Genomic DNA, 18719 nt, shown 5'->3' on the forward strand with positions numbered 1-18719 from the left:
TGTTGAGGACATGCTGACCAACATGCTCTGCGTTGAGAACTTAGCTCAACTTCTGGTGGTGTCAAGAGCACATAGGTCCCTCAAGGAAGGTCCAGTGCCATACAGCCAGTTATGTTGTCATACACTCACTCATAAGATGGTTATAGACGCAGGCATGATCAAGTTAATCACATGGAATATAAGAGGACTCAACAATCCCTGTAAAACCAGGTTAGTTATTGGTTATCTTGAGCAACATAATATCCATATCGCTCTTTTACAAGAAGATGCACTTAAATGAGCGTAATAAAGGCTCTAAATGTGCAGCAAATCAGATAGCATTGTTGTACTCCACATATGCTATGGTAGTGGTAATCTTAATGAAACGGGGAGTTCTCTTCATGTTTGTGGATTCCATGGTAGACGACCAGGGACAACTTGCAATTGCACAGGGTGTCCTATATGGCCTCCTCATCACACTGGTCACCACGTATGCACCTAATGTAGGCGACTCTGCTTTCTTTATGACCACATGGCAACACATACATTCATATGCCTCTGACATGACATTATTCTTTGGATGGGGGATCTGAATACATACCTGGATCCCATTGCAGATATGTCAGCTTTGATGGAATGGCAAGGAAAGCAGGCAACAAAGGTGATCCAGGAGGGACTGCAGGACTATGGCCTAGTGGACGTATGGTGGCTCCGTAATCCAACTGTGAGGGAAGGCCCATACACATTGTCTGTGCACGGTACGTGGTCCCGGCTGGATTACTGACTCATATCAAGTGTAACATGTCCATGGGTGAATGAAGTCAGGCACCTACCAAAGACATTATCAGACCATGCAACAGTAGTGTTACACTTAACCCAGCCTCAGGCGAATCCCTTTCCATTTTATGGAGATTCTGTGCCACAGCACGGAGGTCCGAAAATAAATCATAGAATACATTGAACTGATCACGGGACCGGTGACTGGGAAGGCCCCATTTTTGAAGGCCTTCAAGGTCACAATCAGGGGGGTCTGTATTGGCATCCATGCAGGGCTTTAAAATTGAAATGGGCACAACTGGAAAAAAATGAAGGCACACTGCATTGTCTAGAAAGTAGCTACACAATGAAACCTTACCATTTGACTGAATTCCATGACCCGGCCTCACAGGAGGTGCATCATTTGCCCAGGAGACACGTTGCACAAGCATTTGGTGAGGGCGGTAGACCCGGTGGCAACCTGGCCAACAGACTCTAGCCACAGAAGAACATAGACCATATTCTTAAAATTGTAGTGGTGAGGCACATACACACTGTACTACACCCTCTATACTCTTAGTCTTCAAGGATTTTTATGCCACATTACACGGTGCTCTATACTCTTAGCCTTCAAGGATTTTTATGCCACATTATACGCTGCTCACGAAACCACCACATGGGGGGAAGTTGATGAATACTTGCAAGACATAACCCTGGCATGGCTATTTCCTGAACAGCGGGAATATCTCCTACAGTCCATAACAATAACAATAGATGATATAAAAGATGCCATTTGTATACTACTGAAAGGGAAGTTCCTGGCTTAAATGGATTGATGGGGAAATTCTACAATGAGTTTGCAGATCTCCTGGCCCCAAACCTACATGCTGTATATGAGGAAGCATACATTAAACAACTGCTGCCCCCCACGCTATGAGAGGCTGTACCTGTAACCCTTTTGTAAGCAGATAAACCTCAGGAGTTCTGTGAATCATATTGAACGTTATTGTTCATAATCGTTGATACAAAAAGTCTAGGTAAAATCCTGGCTCTAAGCCTCCAACCTTTACTTCCAAATCTGGTATTACCAGATCAAAATGGATTCATCCCTTCCAGATTGACTACACACAACCTGCATACTATTTTTGCTCTTTTACATCAGATGGTCCCGGCAATCCAGGCGGCAGTAGACCTTTTGGATGCAGCCAAAGCCTTTGATTCTTTTGCCTGGGGATATATGTTTACAAGTATGCTGCACATGGGTTTCCCAAAACTGTTCCTCCATTTGATTAGATTGCTATATAGTGCCCCATTGGCCCAGGTCAGAGTAAATAATTGCACATCTGATGCCTTTTCAATCAGGAGGGTAACCAACAGAACTGCCCCCTGTTGCCATTCCTATTTGCACTCACGCTAGAACCCCTGCCGTGCCACATCAGACAAATACATGCACATTCAGCCCTGAGGTTTAGACTGTTAAGCATCTTCGTTTACGCAGATGACATGGTCCTATAAATTAAAAACCCTTCCCTGCATCTGTCTCCTGTGATCAGGGAGTATTTTAAATTTGAATAATATTCAGCCTGTCGATCAACTGGTAGAAATCGGTCAATCTCCCGCTCACGCTTACTACGCAGCAGTGTGCACTGGAACTCCCCTTAAATTGGGATACGGATCCAGTTAAAAACCTAGGTATTTGGATACATAAGGATCCCGAAAGAGTGATGGGAGCAAACTATGGCAGGGATATCTCCAGGTTGGAGGATCATGATTGTATGTAGTCGACACTGTCACTGTCACTGGCAGACAGCATAGCTGTTGTAAAAATGGTAATCCTACCCAGCTTTCTATATCTTTTAGTAAATATTCCAATTGTCCTTCCTGCGTATTTTTCCAAAACTCTTCAGGGTCTGCTGCTTATGCTAGTCTGGGCTGGGAAGCATCCAAGGATCAGCTGGGATATACTTACCTTGCCATACGCTATTTGGAGGGTTTAATACACCAGACTTATACTAATGCTACCTATGTGTCCAGGCGTATTTTGCTCAATATTGGTATATAGCTCATGATTATATTTCCAATGTTGCCATCGAGCATGACGACGCACACCTGATTCCAATATCTGACATACTGCCTTATAAATGAGAGGGTGTTTCCTGAATTGAAATCAACACACTAAAATCCACTGCTGTAACATGGTGCTGACTGGCAACATGGACGGGGAAATTCCCACTGTGCGCTCCTACACTCCTGCACTAACCCTGAAACATCACCTGACATATCTGTTTCACAGGTGGCTTGGGGATATCACACATTGGTGGGGATGGGCATAAAGACAATGGGCAATGCCTACTCAAATGGTAAATTCATAGCCCTCACAGACATTGATGAGTCCCGGAGGAGCTCCCCGTTGTCGATATTCTCCTATTAATGTTTGCTTGTGGCCCTGCGCTCCTTTTATTCACAATTTCTAGTGAAGCCACCTACACTTACTGCATTACAAGTTACACTAACTAGCACAACGCAGCGACACCTCATTACCAAACTATACAACACCACACAAATGGATAGGGGTGGGTAATCAGGGGAGCCTTAGGAGCTGGAACGCAGTTCTCCCGCAACCCACAACAGAAGCGGACTGGAGTTATTGCTGTAAGCAACTACACACACTCACCTCTAATTGCAATCTGCAAATTATACATTTCTAATTCCTCCATCAAATGTACTATACCCCTGCAAAACCTCCCAGACATGGTTCGGGAAAATGTTCACTATGATCCATCCGTTTGCCTGTGGGGACTCCTTAAAGACCTCCATACTGCGAACTGACGATTTGTGTTAGTGACCTTACCAAGAGAAGGATTGCTCTGCAATGGGGAAGCAAGGTCAAGAAAGCCTGGTTGATGGATATGACATATTGTCAATCTCCTTTAGACCTATATACAGAGGAGCTGCCGAAGACATCGCAGTCCAGAGACATTTGGAGCCCTCTCACTAAATACTTGCTGTTGCAGTCTGAAAATACCCATGATCCCTATGACACTGGGAATCTTTAGAGGGTTGGGTGGCGGGACAAGTGGAGGAACTGAGCTGAATGCTTTTGTTATATTGGTGATTATTATACGTGACCACTTATGGTGGAAATGCGGCTATGGTACTTTTGTTTGATTTTACCATACTTCTATAGTTGTTTTGTTCTCAATGTCAAGTGTGCTGTTATATTTGAAATATCTTCAATAAAATAAAAAAAGCTATTACACCTACGCCCACAAGTAACTATCACAACGTATGCTTAATTCTGCTTAATCCCTACATTCCACATTACAAGTAAGAAGAAGTAGGCTTTTTTTACATTTTGAAAACCATGAAAGTTAGATTGGTTTTTCCCACTGGAGACTGGTTTGAAAAAGGCATTTTTTCTGCTCAAACAGCCTTTTGCCTATATTTCAGGAAACTCGTATGATTCAACTATGCCTTCACCTAGACAACTCACGCATAGTATTGACAAAATTATGTTATGTGCCTCATATAATTTAATTTAGGATTCTCATGAATTTCACTAAATTCATAAAAAAATACTCAGATTATACACAACCCTAATTTCATACTACTACTTTCAAACATCACCCTCCACTACTTTTCTAACTTGACTTGCATGTATTTGGAATCTTTGGGTTCATGTTTTTGGTTTTGTACAGTTTTAATCTATTGTGTGAACTAACAGAAGAACATTCAAGACTAAGCTAAAAAATTAAAGCACACCTTCAGGAAACACTTAAGGGCCATCAAATCTCCAAGCCTTCCTGGGGGGCTAGTGAGGTCAGCAAAGACTTTGAGCAGTGTCCAGTATGGCAGTGGAGGCATTGGTTGCAGATGTGGGAGGCACACAAGGTAAAGGTGGGTGACATCCTAACAACAAATTTGAGATCTGGCACCTATTTTTTTTTAATATACTACTTGGGCAGTTCCTTCTTTTGGGCAGAGGAGCATCGCCTCTCACCCCGCTGACAGTACAGTACGTACGAAAAATAAAATAGTTATGAAGTGATTTCATTACCATTTCAGCAGAGCCAAGTGACAGCACTGGGCGGGGCCATAGCTGCTGATTGGCAGCAGGGAGCAATATTGCTGGCTCCTCCAGTTTAAACTGTGCATGTCACTTTGGCCGACTGTCTTGCAACAGCCAGCCTAACATGCCCATTATTTACCTCTTCACAGGCCCCCAGTGCCTGCGAAAGCATTGAGGCATGCTGCTCCAGCTAATCCTGGCGCTACTCTCATGCTGCTTAACATTATCAGCAGCATCAGATCAGCATCTGGATTGGTCTGCAGACTTGCTTCAGAGGCTACCAGCACCGAGGGAATGAAAAAGCAGAAACAACCAAAGAAGCAGAGCCAGCAAAGTTGGTAAGTACATTTTTTTAAATCTAAGTGGGTGAGAGTAGATTGGACGGGTCAGGATCTATGAGGGGAATCTGTAATTTTAAGTGAAAGTTTACGCTGAAATATAGGCCCTTAATTCCAATGCAGTGATTATACTAGTTTTTATTGTTTTTATTGTTTTATACGCAGTGCACTTTAACGTTTTAAAATCCAGTGATCGTGCCACACTTCTGCGTGTCTGCAAATCATTTGGGGCATTACTTTGGGGCATTATTGGGGGGTGCATGATTGTGGCCTTGTGTAGTGCCAAATTGTGTCAGGTCTTTGCCACTAACTAGCTGCCATTTGTGTTAGCGGTCTAGCTGCCTGAACGTCTGCACTTCACCCCTACAAAAGACACTCTGGGGTTCAGGCACAGAGATATACGCCAAGATGTAGGCCGGTAATTCCAACACGGTGATTGTACTAGTTTTTATTGTTTTTATCATTTTATATGCACTGAGCTTTAACATTTTATAATGCAGGGATCGCACTGCACTCTTGCTTGTGTGTAAAGAATTTGAGGGTTTACTTTGGGGCATTATTGGTTGGTGCATTACTGTGGCCATGTTTGGTGCCACTTGGTGTTAGGTCTTTGCCACTAACTTGCCACCATTTTTGTTAGTGGTTTAGCTGCCTGAAGGTCTGCACTCTGCCCCTACAAAAGACACTACAGGTTGCAGATGCTCGTGCTCCGAAGGCGTGCCTAAGGCAAGCCTGTCTGCACTCATCTGAGTCTGACTGGACCCAGGGGCCAGAACCCCTGACAGCTTTTATTTTAATCTTAGTACTCTATAGCATGCAGTTCATGTATTCGGCTTGTGAACCTAAAGCACTTAGGGCCAGATGCAGGAAACGTTTAGCGAGTCGCAAACGGCAAAAAGTGCCGTTTGCGACTCGCTAAACGCATTTCCCTATGCAGAAATGCATATTGCGAGTCAGGACCGACTCGCAATATGCATTTCAGAATCGCAAATAGGAAGGGGTGTTCCCTTCCTATTTGCGATTCGGAGTGGAATGCAATACCATGCGGTCGCAAAGGGTATCGCAGTTACCATCCACTTCAAGTGGATGGTAACCCACTCGCAAATTGGAAGGGGTCCCCATGGGACCCCTTCCACTTTGTGAATGGACCCAAAATTATTTTTTCAGGGCAGGTAGTGGTCCAAGGGACCACTACCTGCCCTGAAAAAATACCGAAACTAAAGGTTTCGTTTTTTTTTTTAAGTGCAGCTCGTTTTCCTTTAAGGAAAACGGGCTACACTTAAAAAAAAAAAACTGCTTTATTGATAAAGCAGTCACAAACATGGAGGTCTGCTGACGACAGCAGGCCTCCATGTTTGCGAGTGCCTAGACTCGCTATGGGGCCGCAATTTGCAACCCACCTCATTAATATTAATGAGGTGGGTCATTGCGACCCCATAGCGAGTCGCAGACGGTGTCTGAGACACCGTTCTGCATTGGAAATTGCGACTTGCAATTTGCGAGTCGCTCCGACTCGCAAACTGCAAGTCGCAATTTCCAAATTTGCTACATCTGGCCCTTAATTTTGTTCCATCAAATACTTCTTTGCACTCTATAAAGCCATTATTACTCCCAACAATATGTAAAAGTTGTAAAGCCATATTAGGATGGGAGTAAGGGATTACCAATGCCTCCTTCTAGTTCAAACCAGATTAAAATGCTATTATTGAACTGTAGATCACTCCCAAAACACAGCATTGAAATGTTTACTCTTCTTGAAGATAGCTCCCCGGATGCCCTGTTCTTATCTGAAACCTGGCTAAATAAAAGTTCAGCTCCTGATATTGTTATGTCTCTCCCCCAGGGTTACTCTATTCATAGGCTGGATATGAAAAATAAAAGAGGGGGAGGAATCACTATTATGTTTAAAGAAGTCTACAACTGTGCTAACAAGCCTATTAGCATCAAGAGTAGGGAATCACTCTTATTTTTCCTTGAACTTTTACCTGCCTTCATGTTTTCAGGGATCCTCAGTTACCGATGCCTTAGGACGTCCTGGGACCAGCAACACAATTTGCATCAGTGTTGCTTGACATTGTTGCAGAGAGTAGCCTGAGTAAATCAAGTAGCAACTAGAGTGATGGACGATCTTGCAACTTTGAAATTAAACCTAACCACATGGTCGGCAACGCATAGTAAGGGCCATATATTGGATCCCGTTTTTACTAATCTTACTCAGCTAGATGTGGAAAAGTGACTCCTGGTTCTTTTGTTAGACCATTTTATTATCCCTTTCCAGTTTAGCCTCCCCTCATATGCAGGAAAGATATTTCTCATGCCAGGATTAGAAAGTTGTGGAAAAACTGGACAGTACTAAATGGCGAACTTTGTTAAATAATACCGTCCCTGTGGATGAGGGTGACATGGAAACTATGTACACTCATTTTGAAAACTGGCCAACAGAGTCCCTCAACCTCATTATCCTGCTGAAATCCTTGCCTCCAAACAGAGAGAGGGACGGGCTCCATGGTATATCTCACAATTAGTGGAGCTCAACAAAGAATCTAGAAAAAAGGAAAGAATCTGGAGGAAGGAGTATGACCTGGTTAAAAGAAAAAAAACAATCTACAAGGAATCGGTAAAAAATTATCAAAAAGCTCTTAGACAGGCCAGGGTCAACTATTTCAGTACCAAAATTGAAATGGCTAGTAATGCCTCAAAATAGCTGTACAGGATAGTAATCAATCTCATGATTACACCTACCTATCTGGTAACTTCTCCACCTTCCACTCAGCAGTGTGATATATTCGCTACTGCTTTTATAGGCAACGTAAGAAATATTCTAGACTCCCTACCAAAGGCAACATCTCTATGTTTAAACTCCACAGGAGAAATTACAGCTACAGCCCAATTTACCACTTTCCCATTTTTAACAATAGATGAGATTACTACCAAAATCTATAGAATTTATAGAATCTGGCTCACCACCAGATCCAGCACCTCCAGATGTTTCCTTGATGGCTGGTGATATTATTTTGCCCATCCTAATGAACATTTTAAATAAGTCTTTGGCCTACAGTAGTGTTCCCCTGGCATGGAGGCATGCTATAGTTAAGAGTTTGCTCATAAAACCACAAGCTAACCACTTGAGGGTTGAGAATTACAGGACAATTTAACTGCTCCCAATTGCTAGTAAAATCTGAGAGAAGCATGTCAACAAGTCTTTTTCTACCTTCCTTGAAAATCATTCTTTCTTTGATCCCACTCAGATGGACTTTAGACCAGAGAACACCACTGAAACGGCACTGTTAGTGGCCACTGAGAAGCTCCTGGATATGTTGGACCAGGGTGGTTCAGTGGCTATGGTCATGCTTGATCTCAGTGCAGTTTTTGACACTGTGTCTCATTGTATCTTAATTCAGAGATTGGAGAATGTGGGCATCTCAGGCCCTGCACTCAAATGGATCAAGACCTTTCTAGATAATAGGAGTTTCCAGATACGAGACAAGCCTTTTCTTACAGCCATATACCCTATTGAATGCGGAGTACCACAGGGCTCCTTGTTGATCCCAACTCTTTTCAATGTATACATTCTTTTGCTTGGAAAAACTGCACAGGCACATGGCATTGTTCTTGTTACCTATGCTGACCATACTCAGTTGATTCTAGCACTTACACCTGAAACTAATCGTATGTCAACAAACCTGCAGATCTGTCTTAAAGAAGTCACCGAGTGAATGTCAGTAAGCAATCTTAAACTCAACAGAGAGAAGACAGAAGTGCTCATTGTTGGTAATAATATATCTTGCTGGAAAGAACTGGCATGGCCCCAGAGTCTTGGAGAGCGACCAGTTTCATCCATGGCTATAAAAAGTCTGGGCTTCTGGTTGGACAGCAAACTCATTATGAAGACCTAGGCAAGAAAGTTGTCGGTAGCCTGCTTTGGGCTGGTTCGCATATTAAGGAAGGCCATTCAATGGCTGACTCCCTCATCAAGGAAGATTGTCATACAAGGAATGGTTAACTCCTGACTTGATTACGGGAATTCCTTGTTCCTAAGAAGTCCTCAGTGCATCCTAATGCGACTGAAGGTTGTTCAAAAAACTGTAGCACTGGCACTCTTTTAGAATCTGAAATTCCAATCTTCAGCTCCAACATTGATGGCTTTACATTGGCTACCTGTGCAGAAAAGGATCCATTTTAAAGCCCTATGCATGGCCCACCGAGCCATGCAGGGAAAAGGCCCCCTTCTGATCCGAAAAATGGCGCACCAGTATGTACCCAGGAGACTACTGTGGTCTAAGAATGCCTCTCTGTTGAGCAATCCCAAAAGAAGGAAAGTGAGGTGTGGTAGTGGGTCATTCACATTCCACATTGCTAAGGTATGGAATAGTCTTCTGCTCCAACTAAGACAAGTACAGTAAGAAGCTACTTCTAGGAAACAATTAAAACCCATTTGTTTTAGGCCCAATATAGATCCGTGTTTATTCCATAGGTGATATTGTGAATTTGTTACACTTACACAGGTTACAGTGCACGCACATTCGCTCTCAATGTTCAAAGTGAGTCTCACACCTGCCAATTGTTAGTTATAAAGCAGTGAGCTCCTCAGTTAGTAATGTTACTGGATTTGTTGCCCCACCAGTGAGAGTGTGCTCACTTGGCAGGGTCACATGGTTCACCTGCACTTCTAGCAGTATTTTCTTCATCAGACCTTCTCTGAAGATCAGTGGAGATGGCTTCAAGGTGCTGGGTCTGCTTCTCGGGACTCTGAGGTGGCTGATGGCTTCCATTCAGGCAAGATCTGGAACAGATGGGAAGGCCAGCATAGGTTTAGCAGCTGCCTTAGCCAGGCATGTAACCAGCCAAGAGGAAATGTGTAACACCCATTCCCAAATTCTAGAAGTGTGAGCAGGAATAGGCCTTGAAAATCACACTCCAAGGAGTGTTCAAAAGTTGAATGAATTTCTAGCTTATATGTCCAAGTTCAAGAAATCAGATCACAACTCACCTGCAGCCTGTGCCAGTGAATTCTACAAATTCAAAGATCGTGAAGCAGAGGAGAAATTTACTTCCCCAGAGAGGCTTCTTGTTAGACCTTACAGCTGTAGGGTGGTCACCCCTAACCTTTTGCCTGCCTCCCTCCACTTTTTACTGTTTTTGCTGGTTTTTAGAATCTGCACACTTTACCACTACTAACCAGTGCTAAAGTGCATATGCCCTCTCACTTTAAACATGGTAACATTGGATCATAGCCAATTGGACTATCTAATTTACTTATGAGTCCCTAGTAGAGTGCACTATGTGTGCCCGGGGCCTGTAGATGAAATGCTACTAGTGGGCCTGTAGCACTGATTGTGCCACCCACTTAAGTAGCCCCTTAACTTTGTCTCAGGCCTGCCATTGCAAGGCCTGTGTGTGCAGTTTCACTGCCAATTTGACTTGGCATTTAAAAGTACTTGCCAAGCCTAAAACTCCCTTTTTTCTACATATAAGACACCCCTAAGGTATGCCCTAGGTAACCCTAGGGCAGGGTGCTGTGTAGGCAAAGGGCAGGCCATGTACCCACGTAGCTTACATGTCCTGGTAGTGTAAAACTCCTAAATTCGTTTTTACACTGCTGTGAGGCCTGCTCCCTTCATAGGCTAACATTGGGGCTGCCCTCATACATTGCTTGAGTGGTATCTGCTGATCTGCAGGAGTTGGACAAAAAGAAAAAAGGGAGCACACTGCCTCACACTCAAGCAAAAAGTTAGCCCCAATGCATCCTGGTAAATGCAGTCACTTCGTTTTGTGCTGAAAAAGTAATCAAAAGTCTTTCACCTAAGTAGGTGCAGCAAGTGCTGTGTATCTCTGGACACGTGTTTCTAGGTTTAGCCCGTCATCAGCAGAGAGCAGCCAAGTCTTTGGGGTTGCTTGAAATGCCGCCAAAAGTCTTCTCAGGTTTATGTACCACTCACTGGCGCACAGGTGCCTCACCAGAGCTCGTCAGCTCGTTAGCTCAAGGGAGCAGTCATTGGACAAAAAGAAAAAAGGGAGCACACTGCCTCACACTCAAGCAAAAAGTTAGCCCCAATGCATCATGGTAAATGCAGTCACTTCGTTTTGTGCTGAAAAAGTAATCAAAAGTCTTTCACCTAAGTAGGTGCAGCAAGTGCTGTGTATCTCTGGACACATGTTTCTAGGTTTAGCCCGTCATCAGCAGAGAGCAGCCAAGTCTGTGGGGTTGCTTGAAATGCTGCCAAAAGTCTTCTCAGGTTTATGTACCACTCACTGGCGCAGAGGTGCCTCACCAGAGCTCGTCAGCTCGTTAGCTCAAGGGAGCAGTCATTGGACAAAAAGAAAAAAGGGAGCACACTGCCTCACAGTCAAGCAAAAAGTTAGCCCCAATGCATCATGGTAAATGCAGTCACTTCGTTTTGTGCTGAAAAAGTAATCAAAAGTCTTTCACCTAAGTAGGTGCAGCAAGTGCTGTGTATCTCTGGACACGTGTTTCTAGGTTTAGCCCGTCATCAGCAGAGAGCAGCCAAGTCTGTGGGGTTGCTTGAAATGCCGCCAAAAGTCTTCTCAGGTTTATGTACCACTCACTTGCGCACAGGTGCCTCACCAGAGCTCGTCAGCTCGTTAGCTCAAGGGAGCAGTCATTGGACAAAAAGAAAAAAGGGAGCACACTGCCTCACACTCAAGCAAAAAGTTAGCCCCAATGCATCATGGTAAATGCAGTCACTTCGTTTTGTGCTGAAAAAGTAATCAAAAGTCTTTCACCTAAGTAGGTGCAGCAAGTGCTGTGTATCTCTGGACACGTGTTTCTAGGTTTAGCCCGTCATCAGCAGAGAGCAGCCAAGTCTGTGGGGTTGCTTGAAATGCCGCCAAAAGTCTTCTCAGGTTTATGTACCACTCACTGGCGCACAGGTGCCTCACCAGAGCTCGTCAGCTCGTTAGCTCAAGGGAGCAGTCATTGGACAAAAAGAAAAAAGGGAGCACACTGCCTCACACTCAAGCAAAAAGTTAGCCCCAATGCATCATGGTAAATGCAGTCACTTCGTTTTGTGCTGAAAAAGTAATCAAAAGTCTTTCACCTAAGTAGGTGCAGCAAGTGCTGTGTATCTCTGGACACGTGTTTCCAGGTTTAGCCCATCATCAGCAGAGAGCAGCCAAGTCTGTGGGGTTGCTTGAAATGCCACCAAAAGTCTTCTCAGGTTTATGTACCACTCACTGGCGCACAGGTGCCTCACCAGAGCTCGTCAGCTCGTTAGCTCAAGGGAGCAGTCATTGGACAAAAAGAAAAAAGGGAGCACACTGCCTCACACTCAAGCAAAAAGTTAGCCCCAATGCATCATGGTAAATGCAGTCACTTCGTTTTGTGCTGAAAAAGTAATCAAAAGTCTTTCACCTAAGTAGGTGCAGCCAGTGCTGTGTATCTCTGGACACGTGTTTCTAGGTTTAGCCCGTCATCAGCAGAGAGAAGCCAAGTCTGCGGGGTTGCTTGAAATGCCACCAAAAGTCTTCTCAGGTTTATGTACCACTCACTGGCGCAATACAGCACTTGCTGCACCTACTTAGGGTGAATCATTGTTTGAAAAATTCTCGCTATTTATATTTAAATGACTGCATTTACCATGATGCCTTGGGGCTATTTTCCGCTTGAATGCAAGGCAGTGTGCTCCCTTTTTCTTTTTGGATGTCTAAATGACGGCTCCCGTGAGCCTCTTGCTGATGAGCACTGGCGATGCACCTGTGTGCCTACTGAGTGGTACAAAAACCTGTGAAGACGTTTGGCAGCATTTCAAGAGACCCCTTCAGTTACATACGCTCTCTGCTGATGACGGCCGAAAGCCAGAAACACGTGTCCAGAGATACGGCACTCGCTGCACCTACCTTAGGTGAAAGACTTTCTACAGCAATACAGCACTTGCTGCACCTACTTAGGGTGAATCATTGTTTGAAAAATTCTCGCTATTTATATTTAAATGACTGCATTTACCATGATGCCTTGGGGCTATTTTCCGCTTGAATGCAAGGCAGTGTGCTCCCTTTTTCTTTTTGGATGTCTAAATGACGGCTCCCGTGAGCCTCTTGCTGACGAGCACTGGCGATGCACCTGTGTGCCTACTGAGTGGTACAAAAACCTGTGAAGACGTTTGGCAGCATTTCAAGCGACCCCTTCAGTTACATACGCTCTCTGCTGATGACGGCCGAAAGCCAGAAACACGTGTCCAGAGATACGGCACTCGCTGCACCTACCTTAGGTGAAAGACTTTCTACAGCAATACAGCACTTGCTGCACCTACTTAGGGTGAATCAGTGTTTGAAAAATTCTCGCTATTTATATTTAAATGACTGCATTTACCATGATGCCTTGGGGCTATTTTCCGCTTGAATGCAAGGCAGTGTGCTCCCTTTCTCTTTTTTGATCTGCAGGAGTAGCAAGGTCATATTTAGTATGGCCAGAATGGTGATACAAAATCCCTCTGACTGGTGAAGTTGGATTTAATATTACTATTTTAGAACTGCCACTTTTAGAAAGTGAGCATTTCTCTGCACTTTAATTTTTCTGTGCCTTACAATCCACGTCTGGCTGGGTTTAGTCGACAGCTCCTTGTGCATTCACTCAGACATACCCCAGACACAGGATACTCAGCCTCACTTGCATACATCTGCATTTCGAATGGGTCTTCTTGGGCTGGGAGGGTGGAGGGCATGCTCTCACACAAAGGACTGCTACACCCCCTACTGAGACCTGGCAGACATGATTGAACTGAAAGGGGGCCTGGTGCACTTCTAAGCCACTCTTTGAAGTCTCCCCCACTTCAAAGACACATTTGGGTATATAAACAGGGCCTCTGCCCCTACCATCTCAGACACTTCCTGGAGAAGAAATTTGTAACCAGAACCTGCATCCTGCCAAGAAGAACTTCAGGGTTGCCCAAAGGACTCACTTGACTGCTTTTTCTCTGCTGCCTTGCTGTTACCCTGCTGCTCTTTGTCTGAGGTGAATAAGTGCTCCCAAGGGCTTGGATAGAGCTTTCCTCCTGTTCCGTGAAGTCTCAGGACCAAAAAGACTTCATCTCTTCCAGAAGGACTCCTTGTGAAAATTTCACGCACGCCGAACCGGAACGACGCAGCCCAACTTCGCAATGAGAAGATCGACGCAGCACCAGCTTAGCGACCAGAAGTTCGACACACGGCCCACTGGATCGACGTACAGCCAAGCTGGAATGACACAGCCCAACTTCAAGAGAGGAATAAACGCAGTGCCTGCCGTGCGGTAGAAAATTCAACACAAGGCCCACCGGATTGACGCAGCCCCTGTGACTTCATCCTGTCAGTGCAGGAAATCCACACACTGTCTCCGGGGCGTCTGAAAACCCCGCAACCCGAAAAGGATCCACGACCGAGCGCCAGGAGTCGATGTACAGCTGTCCCTACGTGAAAACTAAACGACGCATCGGCGTGTGTGGCCCCAGAAATCGACACACACCCCTTTGTTTCCACGCTTCTTCTCCTCTGCAGTTTTTTGCGGAGATTTTTCACGTGAACCAGGTATTTGTGCTTGAAAGAGACTTTGGGGGTCATTACAACCCTGGCAGTACAAGACCCCCAGGGCTGAAATGACGGAAGCACCGCAAACAGGCTGGCGGTGCTTCCCTGGTCATTAGGACCATGGCGGAAGTGCTGCGGTCGCACTGCCGAGGCACCGCCGGGGCGGCGGTTTCCCGCCACAATGGCCCCGGCGGTAGTAATCCGCCAGGGCAGCGCTGCTAGTAGCGCTGCCCAGGGGATTACGAGTCCCCCTACCGCCAGCCTTTTCCTGGCGGTGTGAACCGCCAGGAAAAGGCTGGCGGTACGGGGGGTCGCAGGGCCCCTGGGGGCCCCTGCACTGCCCATATCACTGGCAGTGAAAAGCGCGACGGGTGCAACTGCACCCGTCGCACGGCAGCAACACCGCCGGCTCCATTTGGAGCCGGCTCCTGTGTTGCGGCCGAGATCCCCGCTGGGCTGGCGGGGATCTCCAAATGGCCGCGGCGGGGGTGCGGCTGCATTGGTGGCCGCCCGGCGGTCCGATCTTAATGCGGGCCTTTGTTTGCTTTAAAAAGACTTAAGACACTTTATATCACTTTTCAGTGACATCTCTACCTTTACTTATTGCATCTTTGATCGTTTTGACCTGCATTTGACCAAATAAATATAATATATTTTTCTAAACACTGTGTAGTTTATTTATGTGGTGCTATATGGTGGTATTGTATGATTTATTGCACAAATACTTTACACATTGCCTTCTAAGTTAAGCCTGACTGCTCAGTGCCAAGCTACCAGAGGGTGAGCACAGGATCATTTGGATTGTGTGTGACTTACACTGACTAGAGTGAGGGTCCTTGCTTCGACAGGGGGTAACCTGACTGCCAACCAAAGACCCCATTTCTAACACTTCTTAAAAAAGACCTATTCCAACAATTGCAGTGATACAATTTCTAAATACAGTTGACGAAGTAAGTCTTCCAAGGAGAGGAACCGTCATTGTACTTTAAGTGTTCATTCCAAACAACCCTGAAACTAAGAACCAGTGGATCAAACAAGCATTGGCAAAGGTTGCCCCTATGCAAGAGCTAATGGCTTTGCCAATGTGTTTTAGCCATGTAGTACACCAGCATGGCTGCTGTTCAGCATGGCTGAAAGTTAATGGCGTAAAGGAGAATGGTGTGCCATAGAGTGTCATTGACTGGTGTGGCATGGAATTAGTAGAGTGTTGTAGAGCAGAAAGGCATAAAGAAGAGAACAGTGGTGCAGAGTGGAGTAAAGTAACATGAAGTGGCATAGATAGATTTTAATAGAGTGCTCTTGAGCATAGTACATTGTCCTGAATTGATGTGGTTTGGCATATAGTGGAGTAGACTATCATAGAATGAAGTGTCGCAGACTTTCATGGAGTGGCATAGAGTGGAGTAATGTGTCGCTAAATAGAATAAAGTGGCATGGAGTGATGTAAGGGGAGTGGAGTTTAATGGAGTTGAGTGTCAAAGTTGAGTATCATGGAATATAATGTCATATAGAGTAGTCTTGCAGTGCATTGGTGTAGAGTGCACTGGTTTAGAGTAGCGTGCAGTAGAGTAGAGTGGTGAAGAGTAGAATGGTGAGTGAAGTGGCACAACATAGATTGTAGTTGTGAAGAGTGCAGTGACACAGAGGGCTGTGTCACAGAATGATGTGGTGCAGGGTAGAGTATTGTAAAGTGCAGTGCTTCAGAGTAGAGTGGCATAGAGTGTAGTGGCATAGAGTGCATTGGTGTAGTGTAGTGGAGTGGCTTAGAATTGAGTGGTGCAGAGTAGAGTGGCATAGAGTTCAGTTGCAAAGAGTGTCATAGAGAGTAGTTGTGTATAGTAGATTGGCATAGTGTACAGTGTGCAGAGTATAATAGAGTGGTGTAGAGTGCAGAGTAGAGGGTCATAGAGTGCAGAAGTATACAGCGATGCAGAGTGCAGTGGCATAGAGTGCAGTGATGCAGAGTAGGATAGAGTGGCATAGAGTGCAGTGGCATAGAGTAGAGTGCTGCAGAGTAGAGCATAGTGACCAAGAGTAGAGTGTTGCAGAGTAGAGTATAGGATGTAGAGTGCAGGGGCAAAGAGTGGTGCAGAGTAGAGTGGCCCAAAGTAGATTGGAGTGGCGCAGGGTAGATTGGAGTGGCGTAGCATAAAGTGGTGAGAAGAGTGGAGTTGTATAGAGTGCAGTGGCATAGAATGCATGGTTTCAGAGTAGAGGGAAGTTCCCTAGAGTAGAGTGGTGTAGAGTAGATTAGAGTAGCATACAGTGCAGTGGTGCAGAGTAGAGTGCGGTGGGGTGTAGTGCAGTGCCATAGAGTGCAGTGGTGAAGAGTAGAGTGGTGTAGAGTTCAGTGGTTGACAGTGCAATGTTTCAGATTAGAGGGTCGTTGAGTACAGAGTTGTATAGTAGAGTGACAGAGTGCATTGGTGTAGAGTGCAGTGGTGCAAAGTAGCATGGCAGAGAAAGCAGTGTCATAGAGTGACGTGAATGGATTGGTATGGAGTGTAGTGGTGTACGGTGTATTGGCTTTGAGTATAGTGGTTGAGTGCATTGGTGTAGAGTGCTCTGGTGTAGTGTGCATTGGTTAGAGTAGAATAGTGTAGAGTGTAGTGGCATAGTGTAGAGTGGTGCAGAGTGGTATAGTGTAGATTGCAGTGCCATAGAGTAGCACAGAGTGGCCTAAAGCGCAGTGGCATAGAGTAGGGTGTTTCAGAGTAAAATGAAGTGGCATAGAGTGGAGTAGTGCAAGGTAGAACATAGTGGCATAGAGTATAGTGCTGCTGAGTACAGTGGTGCAGAGTACAGGCCTTTAAATCTTGCTCTTATGTTGCCACACTTGCTGTACATTTAAAGACCAAGTACAAATGTCAGGCTCTGTCTTCCCATAGAGGTTGGTGTTTATCTTTCTTTCTATAACTTCAAAGTGAGAGGATTTATTTGACAATTATACTGGCAACATTCATCCTCCCTCAATCAATTATATTTTTTGACAAAAATAAAATGTTACCAATAGGTGTCTGTGCCCTAAAGACAGATCCAAAATGGGTGTACCACTAGCTTCCACAAAGCTTTAACCATGCACACACAATTGATATTGCAAAAAAGCACATTTATACTGTTTGCAAGCATCCCAAACTTGCAAAGGAAAATAAATGAAACTGGGCCTTATTCGCCTAAAGCTTCTGGACTTAATTTACACATGGCTACCTGGTTGCACAGACCAGACCCCCAAAGCTAAATCTTGCTTCCCAGGCATCCCATGCGCAATAATGATCAAAGGGTCTATACCCAAATCTACAGACTGAGAAGATCAATGGATATCTCACCTCTCAAGGCACACGAAAGCATTGGACCAGAGGAGCTCACATTTGCAGTTTGTGGGGTCACTTAGGATCAAGACCCTACAATCAGTTGCCAAAAAAGACATGGTGATTTTAGGAAGAAAGACAAAACGACAAGGATGGGGCAGACGCATATATTGTCAAGGACTTCCATATTTCAGGAAGTGCTCTGTGTAAGGTTATGCCAGTTTCATCTTCAATAGGTCTCACTTGCTGCTGCTATACATGTTCTTTGCAGATGTCACCTGTCATCCATACAGTCACTATGAGAGCTGTGTGAGTGTTTGCCAACCTCGCTGTGCTGCCATTCGGCTTAAAAGTGACTGCAACCATTACTGTGTGGAGGGCTGTCAGTGTGATCCGGGCTATGTGCTGAATGGCAAAAGCTGCATCCTCCCCCATAACTGCGGCTGTTATGCTGATGGAAAATACTATGAGGTAAGGAAATATGTTTCTTTTCTCTTCTCTCTCACTTTCATCCCTTCCTTCCTTCTTTGTTTCTTTTACTCATCCATCCTTCCACCTGCCTCTATACAACTCTTCCTTCCTTCCTCCTTGCCTCCCACCTTTCATTCCTTCCTTCTCCCTTCCTCCCACCTTTTATTCCTTCCTTCCTTACGTTCCTTCGTTCCTTCCTTCCTTTTCTTCACTTTTTCAGTCCCATCATCCCATCACTCCAACCTCCATTTTATTCTCCATCACGTAATTCCATGT

The 18719-nt window shown here is 45.0% G+C and overlaps 1 protein-coding gene across 1 annotated transcript in view; it reads left to right on the plus strand.

Moving 5' to 3' along the window:
• Window positions 1-18719, plus strand: part of TECTA (tectorin alpha) — a 333031-nt gene that overhangs the window by 225044 nt on the left and 89268 nt on the right. Inside the window, exon 13 of the mRNA XM_069221517.1 lies at window positions 18244-18443. Coding sequence (XP_069077618.1) covers window positions 18244-18443 — 200 coding nt within the window. The remainder of the gene's footprint in view (window positions 1-18243; window positions 18444-18719) is intronic.

This window comes from Pleurodeles waltl, chromosome 3_1 (genome assembly GCF_031143425.1).
Source record: "Pleurodeles waltl isolate 20211129_DDA chromosome 3_1, aPleWal1.hap1.20221129, whole genome shotgun sequence".
Classification (NCBI taxonomy): Eukaryota; Metazoa; Chordata; class Amphibia; order Caudata; family Salamandridae; genus Pleurodeles; species Pleurodeles waltl.